Source organism: Podarcis filfolensis (genome assembly GCF_964270895.1).
Source record: "Podarcis filfolensis genome assembly, chromosome: 2".
Taxonomy (NCBI): Eukaryota; Metazoa; Chordata; class Lepidosauria; order Squamata; family Lacertidae; genus Podarcis; species Podarcis filfolensis.
Window position 1 is genome coordinate 44,170,150 of NC_139605.1, and position 26,134 is coordinate 44,196,283.

The 26,134-nt window shown below is 41.9% G+C and overlaps 1 protein-coding gene across 35 annotated transcripts in view; it reads right to left on the minus strand.

Annotated features, from left to right (window-relative positions):
• The window catches only part of CACNA1D (calcium voltage-gated channel subunit alpha1 D), a 195,465-nt gene that overhangs the window by 167,799 nt on the left and 1,532 nt on the right, over positions 1 to 26,134 (minus strand). For all 35 annotated transcript variants that reach the window (XM_083602889.1, XM_083602883.1, XM_083602887.1 and 32 more), the window contains exons 2-3: positions 21,848 to 22,166; positions 20,480 to 20,585 (exon numbers count right to left, since the gene is read on the minus strand). In XM_083602889.1, the coding sequence (XP_083459015.1) occupies positions 20,480 to 20,585; positions 21,848 to 22,166 (425 nt within the window). The remainder of the gene's footprint in view (positions 1 to 20,479; positions 20,586 to 21,847; positions 22,167 to 26,134) is intronic.

Here is a 26,134-nt window from a genome sequence, read left to right on the forward strand (position 1 = left end):
GTGAACCCTTACCTAACTCTTCCTGCTGCTTGGTCTGCATTGGGCTAAAGCACGGGGACTCAGCTGACTTCTTTCTGGCATAACCTCATTTTGCAAATACACATAAATATAGTGTGACCTCATTTATAAATAAAACGTTATTTCATTTATCTTCAGTTGCATATTCATCATCGGGAACACACATTAGCAAAAATGTACATGTTCTGCTATGGGTGTTGCTTGCTAATTAATGAGGTGCCTATCACATTCCAAAGAAATATTATTTGTTTATATGAAGCAGGTATTCCATTTACAGCAGCAGTGAAAATTAACATTACCAAAACTCATATGCCACCTATCTGTTCCATCATCAGTTTTCCTGCTCTGCCAACCTATACAGTGGTACCTCGGGTTAAGAACTTAATTCATTCTGGAGGTTCATTCTTAACCTGAAACTGTTCTTAACCTGAGGTACCACTTTAGCTAATGGGGCCTCCCGCTGCTGCCACGCGATTTCTGTTCTCATCCTGAAACAAAGTTCTTAACCCAAGATACTATTTCTAGGTTAGCGGAGTCTGTAACCTGAAGCGTCTGTAACCTGAAGCATATGTAACTCGAGGTACCACTGTAGATTTAAAAAACCCACCTCTTATTCCTATGACATGACTAAAGGCTACATAGTGGCAGTGTTTCATATACTCCTTTGATCTTGTTACACTTAAGAGAAAGAAATAGCGTCAACCACTTGTTGTATCTGTTAAACTAAAAGGTAAACATTTGATGAGTTATGATGGACTTGTACGGGTTTCCTTGGAATTTTAAACTCTTGTTTCATTAATGGTGGTATTATTGCTTGTTAACTGCTATATGGTGTTTCTTTTAAGCAGAGAGCTATACAAATATAATACATAAAATAAAAGAAAATGGCCACACCCTATGTCTTCATGACTTTTACTTAACATAGAATCATAGAATTTTAGAGTTGGAAGGGACTCTGAAGGTCATCCAGTCCAGCTCCCTGCAATGCAAGAAGATTAGTTCACCTTTTCAAATAAATCTAGGCAGGGCAGTTTCCATTACCTGGTGCCTGACAAATATTTTAGACTGCAGCTCCCATCACCCCTCACTATTGGCCATGCAGCTTGGAGCTAATGGAAACTGGAGTCTAAGAATATATGGAAGACACTAAGCTGGAGAAGGGGAGGTCCACCCCATAACCAGCAGCAGTGACCAGGATACTCTCAGTTGTTTATCCATTGAATAGTTAACATACTTGCTCCAAGTAACCTCCTGTACCTTTGCATGCTTTATGGGAGGCAGGTGGGGGTGTTTTTAGTGTAGAATTAGTGCCCTGCTCTCTTCTGAGATGGTGTCCAAGACACAAGATGTGACCTACTGGGGTGACTAGGTGGCAACCTCACACATAAGTCGTTCCCCTATCAGGACCACCTCCATCCCAGATTCGGCCCAGAAAAATAAACAGGACAACATTTATATTTACTTTGACAGTTTTAAGCTGGCAACTTGTAAGGCAGAAGTGTCAGATTTCATTTACAACCCGAATATTTTCTAAGCCAGCTTTGAAGAAAAGCATTCAGTCCTATATTACAATGAACTTTGTAATTTGGCCTGTTTCAATTTGTATGGTGCAAGAATGAAAAATGACTACTGATGACCTGTTAAGGAACTGGGTAGGCTTTACATATAAAAGCACAAATGGAAAAATAATAGTTTTATTTTTATTCCCTAAGTTGGTCTCTCTATTTCATCTCAGAAACGATTTTCAATTCAAATACCATATCTATTTACATGACACTACATTTCTTCTTCACACACTTTATAGAATTCTCTCTCATGCCTGAGCTGATTGAGCTGAAAAAACCAATTTCCACATGCCAAGCATTGCCCATTTTAAATTCACTGCTCAGCTGGCAGGTTCAGGTTGTTAAATTGCTGAAAGCCTCTTTAGGCAGAAGTAGCTTCATTTGTCTTGCGCTTCCACGTAGAGAGAGCCTCGACCCCTTCAAATGAGAACACCTTTCAAAACGATTTAAGCTTTTTACTTATTCTGCACCACTCAGCGAAGTCAAGGAACATCCATGCAATTCTCAGTTTTCCATTTGGATAAAAGATAATTTCCATCATAAACTTAAAACTGAACACAACCAAATTATTGCTCTGCCCTGAGCAGAAGATACAAGCAAATGGTTTATTATCACACTCATCCTAAAACCACCTTCAAAGCTCTAAGCATTGCTATGAGCTGTTTCCACAAAAAGCAAGCAAAAAAGATAATGGAAGGGAATAAAAATCCCTTGTTTCTATACTTTTCTTTTTTTAATGTATATTTTTCAAAAGGAGTCATGTATAACAGCACACTCTGCCTCTGTAACCTCCTGGTTGCAGAACCCATCTGGATCTGTATGTAGCCCATGCAGGACTGCTTGTTCAGTGAAGAGGAAATTCCTCCTTAAGGCAGATATGAATCCTCAACACGCTTCTTCCTTCCCAGACAACCAACTTCTGTCTTGGTTTTTGAAGATGACAGAGGGAAAATATGGCACAATGCCTGGGTTCTACAACAGGAAGGACACTCAGATCTCACCAGCAAATTAAATACCATGTAAACCAGGGGGAAAATATTGAAAAGTCATCTAGCCACATTCAAGCAGTACTTACTCTAACTTATTACTAAGATAGTTTTTTCAACTCTTCTTTAAAACCTCTGAAGATATTCCTCAGCTTCCCTTCAGGTATTTTCTCCTTTAACTTGTCCATTCCATGAAAAAGGCTCTCTTCTCCACCACACACACATTCTTACACAGGGCAGAATGACAATGGAGAGCCTGTGGCCCACCACCTACTGTTTTTCAGGGACCTCAAAGGATCAGACAATTATATTTTATGTGCTAGATGCCACCAATTATTCATTTCATATATCCCACCTTTACTCCAGAGACCTTAAAGTGGAATACAGACTCCCATCCTGATTTTTGCCAAGCCCAAACCTCCTTAGCTTCTGCAAAACTGCTGCATCATCTCCCTTCCTATCATACCCTAGGATCAATGAGACAGGAGCAACTAGTGCCAAGACGTTTTATATTCTACAGTTGTGGGGCTGCATCAGGCAATGTCACACTGAATACAGCGGCCTGTATCCTTCACAGTGACCTGAAGCTATTAGTCAGCATCACTTGCTGGCTGCCTGGGGCTGATGGGAGTTGTGGTCTAAAACGTCTGGAGAGCAATCAGGTTGAGGAAGGCCACTCCAAAGCAAAGTGAGCCAGCATTTCCAAATCACAATCAGTAATCACAAGCAAATGATTCTGCACTGGCCAGACATCATCTGGAATACTGTATCCAGTTCTAGGCACCACAAATGGGAACAGGCTCAGGGGAACACAACCAAGATGGACAATAGTATGGGAAACATGTTATGAGAAAAGTTGGAAGGGCCTGGGGCATATTTAGCCTGGAAAAGGGAAGACTGAGAAGGGCTGTCCCATAGAAGAAGTCAAAAAGATTTGTTCTCTGCTGCCCCAGAAGGCAAGACTAGCTAGATCTAAAGGACGTAAGTTGCAGGAGGGTAGATTTCAGGGGAAGCTCAATAATAATAATAATAATAATAATAATAATTATTATTATTATTATTATTATTTATTTGTACCATGCCCATCTGGCTGGGTTTCCCCAGCCACTCTGGGCGGCTTCCAACGGAGATTAAAAATACATTAAAACATCAGTCATTAAAAACTTCCCTAAACAGGGCTGCCTTCAGATGTCTTCTAAACATCAGGTAGTTCTTTATCTCTTAAGGGAGGGCATTCCACAGGGTGGGTGCCACTACCAAGAAGGCTCTCTGCCTGGTTCCCAATAATAATAATAATTTTTTATTTAATGGTGAAAAAAGTTTGGCAATGGAACCAGTTATAGAGGGGAGGGACTGTCCCTAGCTGAACATATTCAAGTAGATGCTGCAGAGCCATTTTGTAGCCCTTGACTTCCTGTATTAAGTTGGGGTTTGGATTGGGTGACCTGCAAGGCTCCCTTCCAACTCTATTATTTTTTTCCCGAACACAGGGACCATTTCAATTCCATTCCATTCCAAAAGAAATACTTGCCTATATTTTATCAGATCAGTTGCTACATTGTTAAAGGGAGACCTACAAGAACTGCCACTTGCTTCACATTTAATGCTTCACATTAAAGCAGAAGCTCAGTAAAGGACTTGAAGACAGCTTTAATATTTCTCTTTTATCAGTCGTGTCCTCCTACATATCCTCTCAGACCAAACACTCATCATTGCCTTAACTTATTGCTGACTAATCTGCCCAGAGGCTATCACATTCATATTTGTGTTCTTTGGCAGTTGCATAAAGGTTAGGAAAAATATTTTAAGTGGTTATTCAGTGACTATTTCCTGCTAAAGGGTCTCCAAGGGCTGGAGAATATTCTCTTGCAAACATTTTCAGCTGCAGAGTTTCAGAGAAGATGAAATGTTGCCTCAGAGCTGCCTGATAGTTGCCTTTTTCACAACTGTTCACTAGTATTCACAGACACTCTTAGCTGCTGCATTAATGACACTTTTACATGTTGGTTTCTTTTTTTCCTAGGTCACTGTGATCCCAGCTAATTTTGGATCACACTGTGAAAATGTTGTCATTGTGCCACATAGAAAGTCAAACATGATCATGAAGACAGCTCAGGTGATTGCTATCACTCTGAATTGGCTTCATGAAGATACTCTACACCATGAGTACGCAAACTAAGGTCTGGGGGCCGGATCCGGCCCAATCGCCTTCTAAATCTGGCCTGCGGACGGTCCGGGAATCAGCATGTTTTCACATGAGTAGAATGTGTCCTTTTATTTAAAATGCATCTCTGTGTTATTTGTGGGGCCTGCCTAGTGTTTTTACATGAGTAGAATGTGTGCTTTTATTTAAAATGCATCTCTGGGTTATTTCTGGGGTATAGGAATTCATTCATTCCCCCCCCCAAAAAAATATAGTCCGGCCCCCCACAAAGTCTGAGGGACAGTGGACCGGCCCCCTGCTGAAAAAGTTTGCTGACCCCTGCTTTACACTGCCTCTATATTCTAAAATGCCTGTGATATAAAATTTTGAAATGTACTATGCAATTCTTGAAAGGCGTAATATAGGACTAAGAAATGGTAATACTTAATGGAAAAGAAAGAATAGTAACAAAAAATGGTATATTCCAGCATCATTAGAGCATGTGTTGTTGGAAAGGTAGGGCATGCATTCAGTACCTCTACAAAGCAAACACTTCTTTCCAGCTGTTTCTACAAAGCAGCCTGAGGTAAGCAGCTTCCATAAGCCAAACAGTTATTCCCAATCTGAGGAAAAGTTTGGAATGGATGAATTCCTGTTGTGGGATTTAACCATGTCATTCTGTATTGTACGCTGTTCTTTGAACAGAACACTGAAATAGTGTCATTTTCCCAGTATCAAAATAACCTAACTTTAGAATCTTTAATTCTTTTCTGGGCAGTGTCACTATACACTTCAGTTAAACAGTTATGATAACTAACATTAAGCGCCATAATTGAAATCAGCTGCAGATCTGTATTTTTAAAGTGTCCTCATAAATATGGTAGAGTGCACGATGAGACCACAGTGTGTCTGATAAGCATAATACTGCTTTAGGGAACATGCTATTCAGTTCTGTGAAAAGGCATTTTTACTACTTGGCCACTCCGAAAAAAACAGTCCATCTTGCCTGAGGCACTTCCACCACTGGCGAAGGGCAGCCTATCCTTCTGTCACACTGTTTTTTATGGTTTCCACCATAAAAGGACAGTTATCAACTGAATAAACCACATTAAAGAAACATAAACAGAGCCAGCCGTTTGCTTTTTATGTAACACAGATGGAACTAATATTATGACCTTCCTTGTGCTAGGAGTTAAAGGAAACCGAAGTGTGGAAAACAAACTTTCTAATGCAGGACGGCCCAAGTCATTTTGCTGCCTGAGACAACGACCATCACCACTACAAGTCCACCAGTCACTACTTACTGCTGGTGCCGCAGAGACGCTACCTCAAGTTTTCTGAAGTTTTGCCAAAGTGCCTGGGCCTGGCAGCTGCCAGCAATGCAGGGTTGTTCTGACACCCCATGACCATGGGAGGCAGGCAACTGGAGAGATCTCTGCTACCAGTCCATAAAAGAGTTGGTTCTGTTCTAATCACAAGCCATTTGGCTGCCCAGACAGAGCTAACCAAGTTAGTGCAACCCCAAATGCACCCAATGTATTTCAGCCAACAGCTGCAAGGACCATTTACAAATGAGAGGAACTGAAAGAGAACACCATTGTCTTGTCTCATCAGACAGCATATCAGTCCAATCCATTTTACATCCCTATGATTAGAACTTGGATGCAGTTATCAGCAGTTTTGTCTGTAGCAATGAGCGGGTGGCAATAGCCCTATTCTGGGATTCCTCCTTGCATGATTAAAACTGAAACCGAACGGAAGGAGTGTAGCTCATCTGCTTTGCATGTGAAAAGTCCCAGGTTCAAGCCCCAGCACCTCCAGGTAAGGCCTTGAATGTTCCCCATCTGAGCCACTGTCAGTCAGTGTGGACATTGTGGACTAATGGGAGTCTGAGTTGGCAGTGATGGACTAGGAACAAGACCTTGGGTTCATAGTGGATAGCTCAATGAAGATATTGACTCAGTCTGAAAGGTATGTTGTTGTTTAGTCGTGTCTGACTCTTCGTGACCCCATGGACCAGAGCACGCCAGGCACTCCTGTCTTCCACTGCCTCCCGCAGTTTGGTCAGACTCATGTTTGTAGCTTCGAGAACACTGTCCAACCATCTTGTCCTCTGTCGTCCCCTTCTTCTTGTGCCCTCAATCTTTCCCAACATCAGGGTCTTTTCCAGGGAGTCTTCTCTTCTCATGAGGTGGCCAAAGTATTGGAGCCTCAGCTTAACGATCTGTCCTTCCAGTGAGCACTCAGGGCTGATTTCCTTAAGAATGGATATGTTTGATCTTCTTGCAGTCCATGGGACTCTCAAGAGTCTCCTCCAGCACCATAATTCAAAAGCATCAATTCTTCGGTGATCAGCCTTCTTTATGGTCCAGCTCTCACTTCCATACATCACTACTGGGAAAACCATGGGTTTAACTATACAGACCTTTGTTGGCAAGGTGATGTCTCTGCTTTTTAAGACACTGTCTAGGTTTGCCATAGCCTTTCTCCCAAGGAGCAGGCGTCTGAAAGGTATACATTTCAGTATTACACAGTATAAGGCAGTCTTTGCCGGAAACATGGGTCTAATCTTATTCAACCCTCTTAGGTGCACCTGGAAACCAACTAAAAGGCCAGTGCTGATCACCGAGTACAGGTGTGATATGCATGCTTTTAGCAAGCACCCTTTCATCAAACAAGAAGTTACACGCACTACTGACTGGGGTTTCCAAGAAGCTTAGTAGAGCAACGCAGTGGGGAAGTAACTGCAAGTGTGGTTTTTCTGAAACATTTGGCTTATGCTTTATTTATTCAGTAGTTGCAGAGTCTTGTTTATTGAGAACTAAAGCTTGTAAGGCTGGTGCTAGCATGAGGCTATCCTTCATTTACTTTCACTGATAGCTACATTGGTCAGGTTATATTGCTTTTATAACCTTGTGCTGTTTACATTTCAGATAAAGAGCATCCCATGTTTGTCCTTTCTGTGATTTATGAGAAGCCCGATCTTTCCCCCATAATTCTAGGCAGTCCTGTGGAACCTTAAAACTTTAAATGTCAACAAAGATAGCTATTTCTTACAGATCCCTCTTCAGAAATAACAGCTAAAATGTTTATTCAATGTGCTGGAATTACCTACGCTCTCGGTTGCATATTTGAATACACAAATCCCATTCCCTTTTTGAGCAAAGGAGGAAATTAAATGGTGCTGTTATCTTTGTAGGTGGTCCTATGGCACATAACTAAAAAGCTCTCAAAGTGGGGCAAGGCCGCTATCTACAGTGGTACCTTGGGTTAAGTACTTAATTTATTCCGGAGGTCCGTTCTTAACCTGAAACTGTTCTTAACCTGAAGCACCACTTTAGCTAATGGGGCCTCCTGCTCCCGCTGTCACCGCGCCACCGGAGCACGATTTCTGTTCTCATCCTGAAGCAAAGTTCTTAACCCTAGGTACTATTTCTGGGTTAGCGGAGTCTGTAACCTGAAGCGTATGTAACCTGAAGCATATGTAACCCGAGGTACCACTGTATTTAAGAGCATAATTAAGTGCACTTTAGGTACAATTGGCAAGTGTTGTTATCTACTGCTTTTGTGTAGTCTTACAACTTACAGGCATTTTCATCCAAGCACACTGTACAGTTACACTGGGGTTAGAAGCAACGGTCCATTCTTTTGTTTAAAACAAGGTCTTTGTTGGAAGCTCCCTTTTCCCTCCACCCAAATTCAGTTACTAACTGTAAAGATTAAATCCTGTACTCCAGATTCACTGCCTGGAGGTGAGGCAACTCGGGCAATACTGGAAGCTTGGCTGTGCTAGTGTTATCTTGGGATATGCCTTTGCCTGTGGGAATCTGCCCCTACAACATTGTGGGCATGCCAACACAAAAATACTGTTGGCACAACTCTGTCAGCAGAAGGAGCAAAATGTGACCAGAAAGAAGCAGGCATATACCAAATCCTACACTTCTTCAGACCCAAACCCCACAGTGATGGAATGTAATACCAACCTCAGAGGTGGAGTAAATAGATCTCACTGAACTCAATGGAAAGGTGGGGGGGCATAGAGTTATGCATGGGGCTGTTAAAAGCGTGCCAGCCTATGACTGCTTTGAGTCAGCAGTATTGTTATGGAAGCTGAGAACGGGGATGGCAATGTTGCTCCATTCTAAGCTTCTCGTTTCTTTTTCCTGCTCCACTTTTGTGCCATACCAACTCTACATTGAGCCAATTTATACTGCTAAATGGCTGGCCAGCATGATGAGGTCATCAAACTTTCTGACCCAAGTACTGAAAAGACCCAGGGCTCTTAAATCTGTGTACAAGTTAAATTCCAGGGATATTGCCTAAAGTCAAAATAGTTTATAGTTAAAACACATGGGGTTCAATGGTAGATGGGATTGCCAAAGTTTTTTAGTTTTTTTTTAAACCTGTCCCCATTAAAAAAAATTGCCCAGAGCGTAAAGCCGAATGTGCACAAGTTAAATGTGCCTAAGTTGCGAGTTACCTGTATAAATTCCATTTACTGCTGCTTATCTTTTTCAGTGTGTGCCACTGTTTTAGTTACAATTGTTATTACTTTGATTGTTGCCCAGCAAGTAAGTATGGTTCCTGAAGGACAGATTTTGCACATTTAAATTAAATAAAATACCTGTGTGGCTTGCTACATTTCTGTTATAATAGACAACTGAAAGAATGTGAAGATTCACAAACCTATGCTGTACTTTACTCATGTCAAATCATGCTAACTTCTCAACTACAGCCAATATACTTTGTGGGTCAGCTGCAAATGATTACATGAAAAGAGGCACTAGCAATGAATAACAACCTTAGGATTGCTTTGATTCACCCCACCCCCATTTTTCTACCCATAAAAAGATGAATAATTGAAAGTTATTTTTTAATATAAAGTAAAGGTAAAGAGACCCCTGACTGTTAGGTCCAGTCACGGATGACTCTGGGGTTGCGGCGCTCATCTCACTTTATTACTTCTAGCAAAATCAGCCAGACTATGTAACACTAGCTTTCACCTGCAGGGCTAAACTGTTTTTTGGGGTGGGGAGAGACCCTCTAGGAAACCTCGAGTAATTTATTCAAATTGCTCCTGAGAAGCTTAAGAGATGTCCCCAAGTTATAGATAAAGTGAACCAGTGGCAGAGAGAACAGACATTTAAATGGTTTTTATTCTTTTTTGCTTGTATGTAAGGAATCATCCCTATAGCCCTAAGGCTAAACAGCATGTTATTCACATAGTTTGCCCTGAAGAGCAAGCTTTTTCTTTTACATATTGCCAGTGTGGAAGGTCTGATTCAGATCAGGATCCTGGCATCAGATATATTGTAAGGATAGATATGGCATAGTGCATCTGCAGCAGCACAAACAGACCCCTCCATCTGCCCCTGCTGCAACAAAGCATATCTCTCCCATATCAGTCTCTACAGCCACAGCAGGCGCTGTAACACTTCAATGATTTGACTTCACCCTGAAAGGCCCACTACTCCATTGTTTCCCATGACAGAGGGATGCCAGCAACAACAACTTTGCTCCCCGCTTCAGTACAATCTCGCCAGATCACTGCAAGACTAGACTTAAGTTTGCACGGGGATGGGGGGGGGGATTCCCATTCATTCCAATGGCAGCTTTCCACCAACAATGAAAATTGCAAGTCAGGGGAGTGGGCTGAAACAGATCAGGTCAACAACAGGGATGAGAGGGTTAAAATTCCCCTATCACCTTGACAGAATCCCAATCAGGGTCTACAATGAAAAGGAAAAAGCTTGCACTCAAGAGCAAACTATGTGAGTAACGTCACATACAGTTAAAATTAAAAAGGAAACCATTATATAAGTGTCCAGACTACTGAGTTTACCATCTCCCTTTATTTGTAGTATCTGAAAATGAAATATAGGCACACCAATTGCAGCCCTATCACCACCCCTGCTTTTCAGAAAACCTTGCATAGTCAATAAAAATTGCTTGTAAATACCTATTGTCCCTGACATTTATTTCTGTTTTTAAAATAACAGTTCTTAATTTGGTTTGTGTGTGCGTGCGTGTGTATATCTGTGAGCACATGCACATGCAAACACACTGCGTGTGTGTATTCTGCAAATCATCTTGGGTGTCATAAGTGATTTGTAAGTTTTCAAAACAAATAAATACAATTATAAGAATTTTAAACACTACTTTTAAAAAATGACCAGGCAGATCTTATCAAACCACTGCTACATGCTTTATATGAGAAAAGACATGCTCTACCAGAGCTAACATAAGCCAGGCTACTGTGCCTGCCATAAAAGAAACAAGAAGGCTTGTCTTCCCCCTAGCATGCTAGTTTTCTATGCAGATGGACAGTTTTGTACGGAGGAAAATGCAGTCATGTGAGTCTCCTTCTGCAGTCTGATATGGAACTGTCTGGGCACAGATTTACTGCACCACTGAGAACTAGACCAATATCTTTGCAGGATCTCAAGTAGTAAGAGAAGATAAAAGAGGTCGTACACTTCAATATATCACAGAGCTAGCAACATTAAATTCTCAGCTTGTATCTCTGTTCTGACAGAAATGCAGTGGGTGGCTTTTTGCAGGCTAATATAGTTTGGGTTTACCCGTCACGAAAAGAGCTTTTAAGCTCTCTATCACACTCAACACACCACCTCTGGAAGGTTCTGGGTGCTCTCATGAGATCTTGCAGGCCAATCCAAGTTCCCACAAGATCTTGCACAATCATCCCTAGCCTTCCAGAGCTGTTGTGCTGAACAAGCCTTGCCATCCAAGCAAGGCAAAAAGTTCAAAAGATTATTCTGCAGGTCTGCTTGGGTTACCTAGCACAAAAAGAGCTTTTAAATTCTCCACCTTGCTTGCTAGCCAAGACCTGCTCGGCACAGCACCCCTGAAAGTGCTGGGGGTGTTCTCTCTCCTCCTCACCCGCTAGCCATGCTGTGGCTCCTGTTGGATCCTCTTGAATTCATAGGTAATGCATGTGTTGCTTTAAACCACCAGAAAGTTCTGTATAGTAATCTAGCCAGCATTTGCTTGTAGTCTTTGCATTTGCTGAAGTTAAGCCACTCCTAAAAGCTGAGTCCATTTTTTGTTTGCTGTTCTCTCCAGACAAGATGTCTGCTATTTCTCGCTTTGTAGCTCCACTCATCCTGTAAATAGTTCCTGCATGAATTAAGCCCCTGAACTCCGGAAACTGTAAATTTCCCACCTTAATTCACCCTAACTATAAGCAGACCTTTCAATTATATGCAATTTTCATGTTGATGCAAAAAATTAAGGATGAAATAAATTGTAGAGGAAATATTCAGTGCTGAGTAGCCAAAATTCAGGCCCCAAGCACAACAGAAAATAAATAAATAATAGGGCTAGAGGGACTACAGATAACCAAGGGCGAGAACCAGGAGGATATACACGAAATAAAAGAGGCACACATTGAAACAGCACAGCTAAGAAAAATCTGGAAAGATGATCAAAGCACCCTCAGCCAAGGAAGGCACACATCTGATAGTTCATGCCTTACTGACAAAAAAAAGCACCTACTTACAGCAACTTCCATGGTGCCTTGGATCCATCCACCCACATCCTTTTAGCCTCTTGGCAGCTGTCTCCAGGTCTGCGCCCTACAGTCCAGTTGCAGCACCAGTAGAACCATGCCCCACCACCAGCTTATGTACCCTCGTCTGACCAGGGCTGGGGACACAATCTGAAACTTCTCCTACACGGAAGCAGTGACTGCTCTTTCCTCTTCAAGCCCTTCTTGGTCCTAGGAGACAGTGGGATGGGGGAACATGGGGACTTGTCCGGCCTGTCCCTGACCTGAAAAGCCTCTTCCTCCGTTTTTCTTCTGACACGTTCTGCGCTCCCACCTCTGCTTTTGGCTGCTCCGAACTGTCCTCTTTCCTCCTCCCTGGCTCCTGCCTTGTGAGAGGCACTAAACCCCATAAGGCACTAAACCCCGTAAATCGCTGGTTCCCTCCCCGGGGTCAGACCCCAGAGCCCTGCCAATCCCTGCCAGAAGACAACCAAGGAAAAGAATGTCATGAAAGCAATAAACAGAGCCAGAGTGTGCAGAGCCAAAGGTACTGCTTAGATAAAATCTGATTCTCACATTGTCCCCACAGAGAAAGGAGCAATTCTGAACACAATCTCACACTACCATTTTGTTCCAGAATACAATGTCATGTACAAAGCAGAACCATCTTCTGTATAGGATCCAACAAAAATTGGCTGATTCAGTGGCAGGGGAATCTAATCAAGATAGTCATGAATATTGCTTGCACGCAGTCAGTAAAAAAGCTTTACTAGCAGCAAGGCCAAATTAAAACAGTACAGACTTTCAAGATAAGGCCTAATGAATATTAGCAATTATCCCAGCGGGTGTGCTCATCAGGAAGGCAAAAAAGAGCAAAGGAAGAAAGAGATATTGTTCTTCTCACAAAAGACCATTCAGAGGAATCACCTTTAAAAACAAACTGGATTTAAAATTGTGTTTGTTTGCACAGTACAGGGTTTCTGTTATTAAAGAATGGACACTTCTACCTTAAAATTTAAATTATTCCTGTTTGTGAGATGTGCACATCCAGCCAAGGAGGAGAAATGGCCAATACTGTAGTTAAATTCTTTATTGACAGAAGCATGTGCAGCAGCTCCTGAGGCGCAGAGAATACACATGTGCTCACACTTCTAGCAACCACATAAAAGGTAAGGGGACCCCTGAGCATTAGGTCCAGTCATGGACGACTCTGGGGTTGCGGCGCTCATCTCACTTTATTGGCCGAGGGAGCCGCCATCCAGCTTCCGGGTCATGTGGCCAGCATGACTAAACTGCTTCTGGCAAACCAGAGCAGCGCACAGAAACGCCGTTTACCTTCCCGTCGGAGCGGTACCTGTTTATCTACTTGCACTTTGACATGTTTTCGAACTGCTAGGTTGGCAGGAGCAGGGACCGAGCAACGGGAGCTCACCCCATCGCAGGGATTCGAACCGCCAACCTTCTGATCAGCAAGTCCTAGGCTCCGTGGTTTAACCCACAGCGCCACCCGCGTCCCTTCAGCAACCACATAGCTGACATTAACTTTCCCAGGTTCAAAGCAAGAGTGGGACCACGCATCCCCCACCACCAGGCTTATGTACCCTCATCTAACAGAGTGTGTGCATGCAACAGTGCATGCTGCGCAGAAGATATCACTGTCCTTACCTCTTCAAGTCCCTCCTGGTTCTTGGAGACAGCAAGGCAGAGGACGGCATGGATTCGACCAGCCCACCCCTTTGCCTGAACAGCCTCCCCCCTCCTATTCCAACTTGTCCTCCACCTCTTCCTCTGTCTATTGACTGCTCAGGCTCTTTGCCTTCCTCCAGCTCTGGCTTCTGCCTTGCAGGTGGCACAAAACCCCATAAATCACTGCCCCCCTCTCCTAGTTCAGCCCCTGGACCCCCTGCCTCTGCCAAACACTTGTCAGAGACCTACCAGTCCCTGACAGCACATTTGCCTTTGAGTTTTCTATTGGGGTATTTTGTTGCTTTGTTATTGCATTTTAAGGACATCTTTCAACTACAGACTTGGTATGTTTTACAGAAAAATCCTACGTGAGGTTTGGGAGAGGCACAGACACAGATCCACTGCTGCATCCCCAAGCCCTGCTGGCTTACTTTTTCATTGCAACAGCCATTTCACTGCAACAGCACAGCTGAGCGGTCCAAGTCCAAGTCCCGTGGGCAATCTGCAAGGCTTGGACCCTCCGAAAGAGTACCAAGTGCCCTACCTTTCCTCTGCTCTCACCCAAATGCAGTTTCAGGGCTTTCTGCTTGCTACCATCACTAGGAAAAAAGCCAATAGTAGCTTTCCGTCCACCTGAGTATAGCCCGGGGCCCCACCAGAACAGCCCCCCATCCTCCATCAGCACTCCTCTCTGATTGTGAAGGCAGAAGAAGGGCAACAATATGAATCATAGAATCGTAGAATCATAGAGTTGGAAGAGACCACAAGGGCCATCGAGTCCAACCCCCTGCCAAGCAGGAAACACCATCAGAGCACTCCTGACATGTGGTTGTCAAGCCTCTGCTTAAAGACCTCCAAAGAAGGAGACTCCACCACACTCCTTGGCAGCAAATTCCACTGTCGAACAGCTCTTACTGTCAGGAAGTTCTTCCTAATGTTTAGGTGGAATCTTCTTTCTTGTAGTTTGGAACCATTGCTCCGTGTCCGCTTCTCTGGAGCAGCAGAAAACAACCTTTCTCCCTCCTCTATGTGACATCCTTTTATATATTTGAACATGGCTATCATATCACCACTTAACCTCCTCTTCTCCAGGCTAAACATGCCCAGCTCCCTTAGCCATTCCTCATAAGGCATCGTTTCCAGGCCTTTGACCATTTTGGTTGCCCTCCTCTGGACACGTTCCAGTTTGTCAGTGTCCTTCTTGAACTGTGGTGTGGTGCCCAGAACTGGACACAGTACTCCAGGTGAGGTCTGACCAGAGCAGAATACAGTGGCACTATTACTTCCCTTGATCTAGATGCTATACTCCTATTGATGCAGCCCAAAATTGCATTGGCTTTTTTAGCTGCCGCGTCACACTGTTGGCTCATGTCAAGTTTGTGGTCAACCAGGACTCCTAGATCCTTTTCACATGTACTGCTCTCAAGCCAGGTGTCACCCATCTTGTATTTGTGCCTCTCATTTTTTTTGCCCAAGTGCAATACTTTACATTTCTCCCTGTTAAAATTCATCTTGTTTGTTTTGGCCCAGTTCTCTAATCTGTCAAGGTCATTTTGAAGTGTGATCCTGTCCTCTGGGGTGTTAGCCACCCCTCCCAGTCTGGTGTCATCTGCAAATTTGATCAGGATGCCCTTGAGTCCATCATCCAAGTCGCTGATAAAGATGTTGAATAAGATGTTGAATATGCCTTTCAACTCCCTCCAGCCCCTCCCTCAGCAGGGCATATGTGTTATATTGCACACTTGATAGTTATCCTGGGTTTGCAAAAATTCTGGGAACTGTAGGTCTGTAGGAGAGAGACTAGGAATTTCTAACAAATATGATCAGTACATTCACCAAGCTAAAATAGCCAGGACTCTTGGGAAGAAGGGATCACAATAGTTATATTAAGACTTGTAATGCTGCTGTAACCTATGCCACATCCTGCTTTGTTATTATCCACCAAAGATCAAAAGTCCCCTAAGAAAACACATGATGAAATCCAAAGCTCATTCTGCTTTCTGCAAGGACCTCCGTAACATCTCATTCCACCCCAAACGTAAGCAATGAGGACAAAACCGTGGACTTCAGGAAAAAGAGAACAGCTGCAACAATTCTCCAAGGCAATGAATTCTCTACACCAATTGCTATTAACAGAAAAAGTCTGGAGCATATTGCTCCAGAAGTATTTTTGTCAATTATGATCCTACTTGTTCTAGTCCAGTGAAGTAAGTGCACAGCAGCTGGAGCTGCACACACTGATCTCTTCTTCTTAAAAAAAGAAAAAAAGAAAATCAGTTGTTTGGCAGGGAAGGGGAAGGTTTTCCTCCCAAACAGCTGATCACCAGCTTTTTCATATATATAAGAAAAGCTGCTGGATCAAAAAAGGAAGTGCACATGCAGCATGTAGCTGCACACATACCGTAGTTCCTCGTGTAGCAAGAAATATGAGCACAGAAGTCTGCTTCTATATACCTATTGGTGGTAGGGCAACTAACTATTAGTTTTTATCAGGAGTACACTAGTACTAACATTTTAAGAAAGGCTAATGAGTCCATTTTCAATAAGAACTGAATTTTGGAATTCATGTCCTCTTTGCTATCCTACTCCAATTCCACTCCATCTTTCTTTGGATTGGGGGGGAAAATACATCATATCTCTCTCTCTCTCTCTCTCTCTCTCTCTCACACACACACACACACACACACACACACACCATTTACGGATTTGGGTTTCTGAAGCAGTATGATAACATTTTCTGGCTTTATTATACATTTTTAAATATCACATAACATCCTATTTTATTCTGAGAGACAAAATGCTTTCTGCTTATGTTTTAGCAGAAGCTATCGCATTTTATCTGAGTATTTATTTTTGGCCTAGCAATCAGCTTTCTTTATTTGTAAGGTTATTCCTCCACCAAACTACCCGCTGCTACCAAAGTTCAGTGCTTTGAAACTGACGATGTTATGTCATCAGTGAACAGGCACATGAGGTTTTTTAAGGCCGCATGCTTAACTTTACACTGCCGCATGCTTTTTAAGGCCACATGCTTAACTTTACACTGACAATGCCATACTATACATGTCTACTCAGAAGTAGGTCCTATTGACTTCAATGGTACTTACTTCCAAATAGGTTTGTATCAGATTGCAGCCATAAAGTATTGCAGAAAACTAGCTGCAAGAGGAGATCACAGTCACACAAATGCCTTTTCCTGAAGAATCTGTAGGCAAAGTATTGTGCTGAGCAAGCTGAAATATGGGGGTCATCATTTAGTTTACAAAGTTCTCCACTGTAAATTGATTCAAAATGCCTTGGATGAGTTGATGGGTAAATTTTATTTATAAGTGATGTCAGTCACAATTTGTATTAATCTAACATTTACTGTGAGAATCCATTTGGGGGCGGAAATTGATTGTACAATTAATAGTTTCACCCACCTTGCCTACTGTGTTGATTGCATTCCATGGAAGATGGATTAAACTTTATAATCCGCCATACAAGTCACCTAATAGAGAAGCTGACATACTGATATTATTCACTAAAGTGAACTGCTCACTGTTGGTGTAATCAGTTATGCTGCTAGTGATGCACGTAGTCTGTACAACAATAAAATAAAAATATCTTCCAGATCTCAGCAATTCCTTTTTACCCTTCACACAATACGCAGAAGAATGTCTTCATTTCCTAACGTAGGCAGGGAGTGCCACCAGTGTAAACTAAAACTTAATCTATTATAAAAGAGGCACTTCTACTGTTTGCATTCAAGGTGCACAATAGATGATGGCATTGGCAGATATTCTTCCTATATGCTGCTTTGTTTTGTTTGTTTTTTATTGAGTTTTATAAACAAGAATAATGTTATACAAATAAGTATACCAAGTTTTCTCATGTCATTTGTATATCACAAAAACAGCATAATAAATGTGGAAAAATATCTACAGCATATATTTCATTATTAGTGGTCAACATATAAGTTCTTGGTTCATGAATTGGTTTAAACAATTAGGAAGAAAAAGAGAAAAGAAAAGGGTGGAAGAGGAGGAGGGAAGAATGGCGAGTGGAGTGGGGTGGTTATGCTTCTTTTATTCTACTTAGTGGGGAGGGGTTGTGTCAGTGTTACTTGTAAGGGTTCTCTTACTATTCATTTGTTGTGTTTCCTTGGTGGTGAGAGAGGTTGGGGGTGGCTTAGGGCGTGGTTGGTTGTCTTTGGTTGGCTGTAGTGAGAATTGTGCACAAGCAAACAAGCTGTCACCTTTCCCCTTCTAAAGTTCAGAACCCTGCCAATTATATGTAGTCAGGCTGTCAGATTAACCCAGAGACTGTGGGTGCCACCCAATGCAGCCATACGCAGAATGGACCCATTCAAAGCCCTAACAGTCTGGACTAGTCTACCCTGCAACATGGGCAGCCGACCTGTGGCCAGCCCACCCTGATTTATAGTCAGTAAAATTTACTGTAAAATACACAATTCATGATACAGGGGCTATCAATTACGGTCAGTGGTACCTCGGGTTACAGACGCTTCAGGTTACGCATTTTCAGGTTGCGCACCGCACCAAACCCGGAAGTACTGGAACAGGTTACTTCCGGGTTTTGGGTATGCTCAGAAGCGCTGAATCGCGATCCGCACAGTACTGCGGGTTGCGAAGGTGCCTCCCTCATGGATCACGTTCACAACCCGAGGTTCCACTGTACTGTAGAATTAAATATTACAGAGCTGTTGTTTTTAAATGTTCCTCATCCATCTAAATAGCTTTGTATGCAATAATCAATTCAAATAAATTGTAGCCAATTAAGCTTTTCCTCACTGCTCAACAAAGTCATTAAGGATTTGTGCAAATGTAAAATGTATTTCTCTGAACACACAGTTGCATAATACATACAGTCCAATGAGAGCTCTACTGCCAATACCCAGTGTAAAACTCTGTGAAAAATCTACAAGGTTTTTTTGTGTAAAGAAACGTCAAAGGCATTTTTCAAAAATGAAAGCAAGACGTATAAAAATAAAATACTTAAACTTGCCCATGAACTAAGCCAAAATGATTGGTTTTGAACCCGGCATAAAGGTGCAAAGTTAAAACAAGATGAACCCAGCTAAAATTCAATAAACTGCCAGCCTCTGATGCAGACAGATGCTTTACCCACTTCAAATAATGCTTTATGATATTGGTTATTAGCAGAGACCTCCTAGTGGATTGACAGTGTCACAGAGATTTGTGTCCTAAATTTCCGGGAGCAAAAACAGACTGCTCAGACACACCGCTACATAGATTGTTCTTTACAGTTACCTGAATTGTTTTTTCCAGTTTTTGTTGTCTGTAGCTGTTTAATATCATAATCTCAGTAAATTAAGAATACCGAAGGCATTATATATATATGTGTGTGTGTGTGTGTGTGTGTGTGTGTATATATATATATATATATATATATATATATATATATATGCACACATACACACACACACACAAACAAGTAACCAATGTTTTAAGGGGTTTTTCAAACAAGTGCCTTCATTGTGCAGTGGCAAAAAACCCCAAAAGAGAAACAAACCAACACTATTTAGTATTACAGACTTCAAAGCACTCCTCGTATACAGAATCTGAAGCTAAGATACGAGCAAGCAAAAACTGCATATCAAGAAATGTTGAATTCTTCCTGTTTGGTTTTATATGTTTCAATCAAAAGATACCAAAGGTTTGCTGACCCCTGCACTAGACCACAGAGTCACAATGTATGGGGAGGGGGGCAATTGTGTTACAGTATGAGAAATGTAGGTGTTCACTGGAAGACACAGGCTGTCATATTGAACTCTAGAGGATCATAAAATGATCCTGTGAAAAAGGCTGGAGAGATAACTTGCACAGCAGAGAAACTTATTTGGGTTTGGGGAACCATTTTATCATTACAATCTACTAGTTTGTAAACAGTGATTCCATGGGCAAAAGTGACTTTCCACTAGCAGAAGAATACCTTTGGATACAAGTCCATTGTTTTAATATATAAACCTTGGTATCTGCTGCATTTACATGGGTCAAACCCCACTGATGCTCTCACCGAAATCAACAGCATTATGATACCCTTCCCTCCAGGGTCTAATCTTTTAATTAGGGAGCTAACTTTGTCCATTACTTCCCAGTAAATCCTTATCACAGAATAATGCATTTAAAGGTACACCTCTACTGATAATATAAACCATTCAATGCTACCATGATTTTTATTTTTAAATGTGGAAATAATTGAAACTACATGACTAGAGAAATAAAAGTTCATGTGAGGGCTGAGCACTAAGATGGCAGACAGTATAAAACATCAGCAACATATAAATCCAATTACTGTGTTCCTCAAAATGCATTTGTATCACCCCAAGAATCATCATAAACCATCTTATTATATCAGAAACCAGAGCGTGCCTATTGGAACTGGCAACCAAAGCAGCAAAACACATTTTAGAATGTTGGTTCTCATCTCACCCACCCCAACCAAATGTATAATTCATTCCATACTTTTATTAAGGTTTCATGTACATTTTTTTTTAAAAAAAGAACTTCAAGCACAGGAGGGAAATCCAAAAAAACCCCCACATACTTACCAAGTTTTGATTTGTTGAATTAGAATCATCTTCTGGGAATGGGATGTAAACAGCTAAGGCCACACAATTGGCAAAAATAGCCAGTAATATAAATATGTCAAATGGTCTGAAGTATCTTGTTAAGGAACATCAAGTGTTGGGATATATTTATATACAACTCAGTCTAATTCCTTACTAATTTCTGCATTAAGGACAATAGGCTTGTTTCCGAAGTAAAACTGACATGTTCAGGCTCTTCTTTTGACTGATGGAAGTGACAACCCCTCCTCCACAAGCATCCATTATATTGTCTCATCTAAATCTTTTTCAGCACATGACCTTTCATCAATGCCCTCTTTTTAGTAAGAAACTGCACAATTACATTATTTCGCACAATATATATACAGTTTATAGATATAGATACAGATTATTAGCTAGGGAGAAAAATGTAAGAACATGCTAGTGAAAAATCTGTAGCATTTATAGAATATAAAAATAACAGTTTTGACCAGCCACATACTTATGCATGGGTTGGTTCAACTGAAATTAAAGCTGCAATCCCATTTACCTCTGAGCAACCCCAATTGAACTCAGTAGGACTTAGTTCTGGCTACAAATGTATAGGATTGTGGGGTTAGTATGCTAACGATATAAAAAAAGGCAACTTTTTTTAGCAAGGTAACATACTACCCATCTTGCCCAAAAGGCTCTTCTGTACATTCATTTTTGAAGCACAAATTTATCCTATCAGAACGAAGTTCTAAATAGTGATGACAAAATGAAGTCTCATCTTGTGGCATCAGGTAATTTGCTTTAATAAGCATATATGAATCTATGCATGTGTATCTAAAACACCTCAACAATAGCTTAATAAATGTGAAATAAATCCTGAAGTCCAAAACACTATGTATTAAAGGATATTTTTAGAACTGCATTTTAAGAACACAAGACCTTGTATCTAAGGCTTACATAAAAGTAACATTCACTCCTCTCTGCCACATTTCATAAGTCCAAATCAACATGGACAGGCTATAACTTAGCAGTTTTAATCCCCTACCCAGGCTGCTTTTTCACCCAGAGGAGAAAATCTAACAGGGAAGATTTCGCCACCATCACCTCAGATGAATAAAGGAGGCTTAGGGGGAGTGATTTTTAGTTGGGAAAGGGTTAAGCAGCTTTTCTCTACTGACATTTTCTCCATTCCAATTTCCAACTTGCCCAGGCTGATTTTGGTTAAAATGAAAAGGGGGGGGGGAGTAGGAATACAGCGATAATACAGAATTCTGTGCAATATGTAGTCTAAGCCCAGGTCAATGTCTTTGACACACTTTTGAGTATTCAGAGTAGAGATGGTAAGAACAAAAAAAAACACTGATAAAAAAAGGATACTTCCATTCTACTATACCAATGCAGGCTCTCCGGATTGGGTTATTGAGGGATAAACAGAAAAGGGCCCGGGCTGGCCGACTGTTGGATGTATTACCCTGTTTTTTGCTCTTGGCATATTGCTGGCGTTTTCTTTGGGACAGAGATCCTACAGGTTGGGCTGGGGTGGTGCTCATGCTTTGGGCAGCCTTGGCTTGTCTAGCAGCATCAATTGCAGCTTGCCAAGATAGCACAGTTTGCTTGGATGGTGCTGAGCTGTTTGACTGGAGAATTGGTCCGTCACCAGGAAGAGGAATTTTGGTGCTATTTGCATAGCTTGCTTCTGTAGGAAAAAATGGAAAAAGGGGAGAAGAAGATGCATTTATCCTGTTTCAAAATAATCCTGTCCTTTTTAAACTGCTTAAACTACTATCTTTCACTATATTTTGAAGCATTTTTAATAATAATAATAATAATAATTTAAAGACTGGGGGAATCACATTTACAAACATTAGCATTTGTCTTGACACGTTCTGAAGTTAACACACCCTGAATCCTCAAGGCATATTAAAGATATATGAAAGAAGCTGAATTCTAATCAATCAAACCAATTTTACAATTGATAAAAGAGTCCAGTTTCCAGTTAATAGAAGTTTCTTCATTTGATTGTTTGGTACAAACTGCCTCCGCTTGTTCTGAATGTAAGAGCAAACATTACGGATTCTCTTAAATCCATAATATGTGAAGTCATTTCAATCACTACAGAAACTGGAATGTATCCCTGCTGACATAAACAAACAAGCAAACCAATCCTTTCAACATAAATATGCATTGCTTCTTGGCTAACATAGTAATTCTCTTTGATAACTGAACACACTTTCCCCAAAAGACAGTTATCTTTAATGCTATACAGCAATTACTACTACTATGGATCCACAAATTTTGTCTAGCATTACTTGTGTTTGCTACTAACTCTGCTCCTTTCCTGAGGCTACTGCATTTTGAAGAAACTCAAGATTGCCTCCAAAGTACAGCATGAAAACAGAGGCCACCACTGCAGCTCTCCAGGCTTGGGAAAGGGGTGAGTCTTGTCTCTTCATGTTGCATTTTGTCACACTGCATTTTGGAGACTCCTTTGGGTGGTGTGACAGCAGAAACAAGGTATGGGGGAAGACTGCAGTCAACCTGGCAGTCAAATTTGTGAACCCTTGATAATAACTAGCAACATGCCTCCTGTGATGACGGATAAGAGAACTTCTATAAAGGGAAGGCATGTATACTGCAGAGCACCCTGGGGTGGATTTTGCTCTCACCACAATACTGTCCTAAGAAAAGCTATTTATTTCCTCCTGTTGAAATGAATGGCAGAAAGTTAAAGGCTACACTCAGAGACGCCACAGGATAAGGGGGGGGGGGCTTATTCCCTAAACCAGGCCCCTGAGTCTAAGTTTTAAAATTAAAGCTATAAACCATCCCGATATCTGTTTCTTGGACATGTCAGAGGGTGACAGAATGTTTGCATGGTAGTCAGAATTGTGGGCACAGATTTTTGGATGTCATTCAGCAACAAGAACATCTGTATAATGAAAGCAGCTTGTGTTGTTTTTTCCCCCAGAAGCCCTTTACACACCACAGCACACCCAGGTATACTAAATTCATAGCATCTACAAGATAAAGATGATGCTGGTGGTCTATGGAAATGTACCTTTTTTGTAAGTATGTACCTTTTTTAGATTTAAAAGCTAAAGACTTAATTCTTAACAGCCAGCCTTCTGCAAAACTCTTATTATGGTGTGCATTCTTAATCAAAAAGTAGAACTGGAACATCAGAATCTGCTCTGCTTGTGGATTCTAAATATTTAATTAACTCATTTCAGAGAGAACCTGTTGCAAAGCCAATGCCAATGTACGTTTTACTGTTAGCTTATACATCCAGCACTCACCCTCCTCCTTTCTCCTGCTGACTTGTATATTGAATCAATGCTTGAGTGCCCCCAGTCTTATATCCTTTTCTACATCCTTCATCTATTAGCCCATATATAGGCTATATATAGCCCATAGCCACCCATATATAGCTTGTCACTGCTAATCCAGGAGTGGCCAATGTGTGATCCTCCAGATGTTGCTGGACTGCAGCTCCCATCACCCTTCAGCAATGGCCATCTAGAGAGCCACAGGTTGTCTGGGTCCTGTTGTAAAGCAAGCTAAGCAGATAATGAAAAATCCAAAATGAAAGCAGGTAGGGATAGCAGGGGGGCAGTGTGCCCTGATCCCCATAATGGCCATTGCCTACAGTGTCCTAAACTTCGGTGTTCTCCTAACCTGTATGGGAGGACAACTGGGACTGAAAGACCCAGCTTGGATGCTCAGAGACGAAGCGATAAACAAATACAATGTGTGAGACTGCAGAGCATGCTTATTGCGTGCAATATGTGGAGGTTGGGATGAGAACATAAGAAGAGCCCTGGATGATCAGCGAAAAGGCCCATCTGACCAGTGTTCTGTTCTTAATGTGGACAACTGAATGTTTATGGAGAAAGCCTGCAAGCTGGACCTAAGTGTCACAGCACTCTCCCCACTTGTGTTCCATAGCAAATGCTAATCAGAGGCATGCCACCACCAATAGTATAGACAGTATACAGCCATCATGGCTAGTAGTCACTCATAGACTTATCCTCCGTGAATTTGTCTAATCCTCTCTTAAAGCCACCATTGTTACTATATCCTGCAGTACTGAAGTCCATAGTCGAAGTGTGGCTTGTGTAAAGAAATACGTTGCTTTGTCTGTCCTGAGTCTTCCAACATTCAGCTTCATTACATGACTCCAGATTATAGTATTATGAGAGAGTGAGAAAAATATGCCTTTTCTGAACCTTTCCCAACCCTACAAATATACTTTTCCAGATACAACAATCAGAACTGAACAGAGTCTCCAGGTAAACTTGCACCATATATTGGTATAGTGGCATTATAACATTGGCTGTTTTATTCTCAATCCCTTTCCTTATGTTCCATCCCTAACATAGAATTTTCCCTTTCCACAACTGCTGCACACTGGCTCAACACGTTTATCGACACCTGAACTTATCCTTTTGCTGCCTTTTTTTGTACATGCATTTAGTAGGTGCCTTAACTCTCAAATCAAAGGTTTTTTGATCCTAGAATACAGAATAACATTAGCAATGAAACTGGAATCTCTCTAAAGTTTACAATTAAAGGATTGTTTGGAAGAAGCAGCCTAAATTACAAAGAAAGAAGATGCAACGGACCTTGATAAGGATCTTAGATTCTAGCCTACCAAGTGTGCCTGCGGGAAGCAGCTTCTGTGCTCTAAACTTGAGGATATATGTGAGGGGGGAAAGACGAGGGATGCAAAGGAAATTAGAGAAAGAGAAATTGACAAGAAGCTTTGCACAGGCAGGGGGTGAACTAATATCTTTTGATCACTGCTCTTCAGACAGAACAAAGATGTAGCAATGATACCTTTACAAATGCTTTTTCTCCCTTTACTTGGGGGGGTTGCCATGTCCTGTGCTCCTTTGCATAATCTAGTGACAAGAACCTAGTTGTAGCTTCTTGTGCTGCTTCACCTCCAGTGCTGTGAGCATATACAGAGATGCAAAACAGAGGTTGATTGGGGGACAGCTTAAGATGGCTCCCTTGGGGTGAGTGAAGGTTGGGGAGAAGGTAACTCTTGGATGTTGCTAGCATGTTTCCCACAGACCAAAGAATTAATGGATCTTGCATTAAATCTCAGAGAAGGGAGAGTGGGGACAGAGTCAGAGAATGTTGAGTAGCTGGCCCATCAGATTGCACGGGTCACATCAGCAGCTGGGTCCATTGCTAGGTTACCCAAGGAGAAGAAGAGTTCCTGCCTCAGGTGACCGTTTGATGCAACAGCAAACGTTGTCAGATTCACTCTACAATTATTTCTCCTAGAACCGTTTCGTAATTCCGCCCCCTCCTCCAAGTTGCACTGCTTTCTCCTTCTTCCTCCCCCCCCCCCCGCACTTCCGTCTTTCTATTTTTATGGGATGTCAAAAACGAAGGCGGTCAACCTCTTGACCCCTCTCCTTGGCAAAGGGGCACCACTGAAAGTGAACTCCAAAAGAGGGAGTGGGGGCTTATCTTGCCCCTGGCGCGCGCGAGGAAAAGCACGCGCGCGCGTGCGATATCAAAGTCGCTGTCAATTTCAGGAGAGATGAATCATTTCCACGCAGCTCGCTCTCTGGGAGAAAGAGGAGCGGGAGGTTGACGGGGGGGGGGCGGCAGCAGCGCCTGCCCGAGCCTGTTTGCAAAGGCGATTAACAC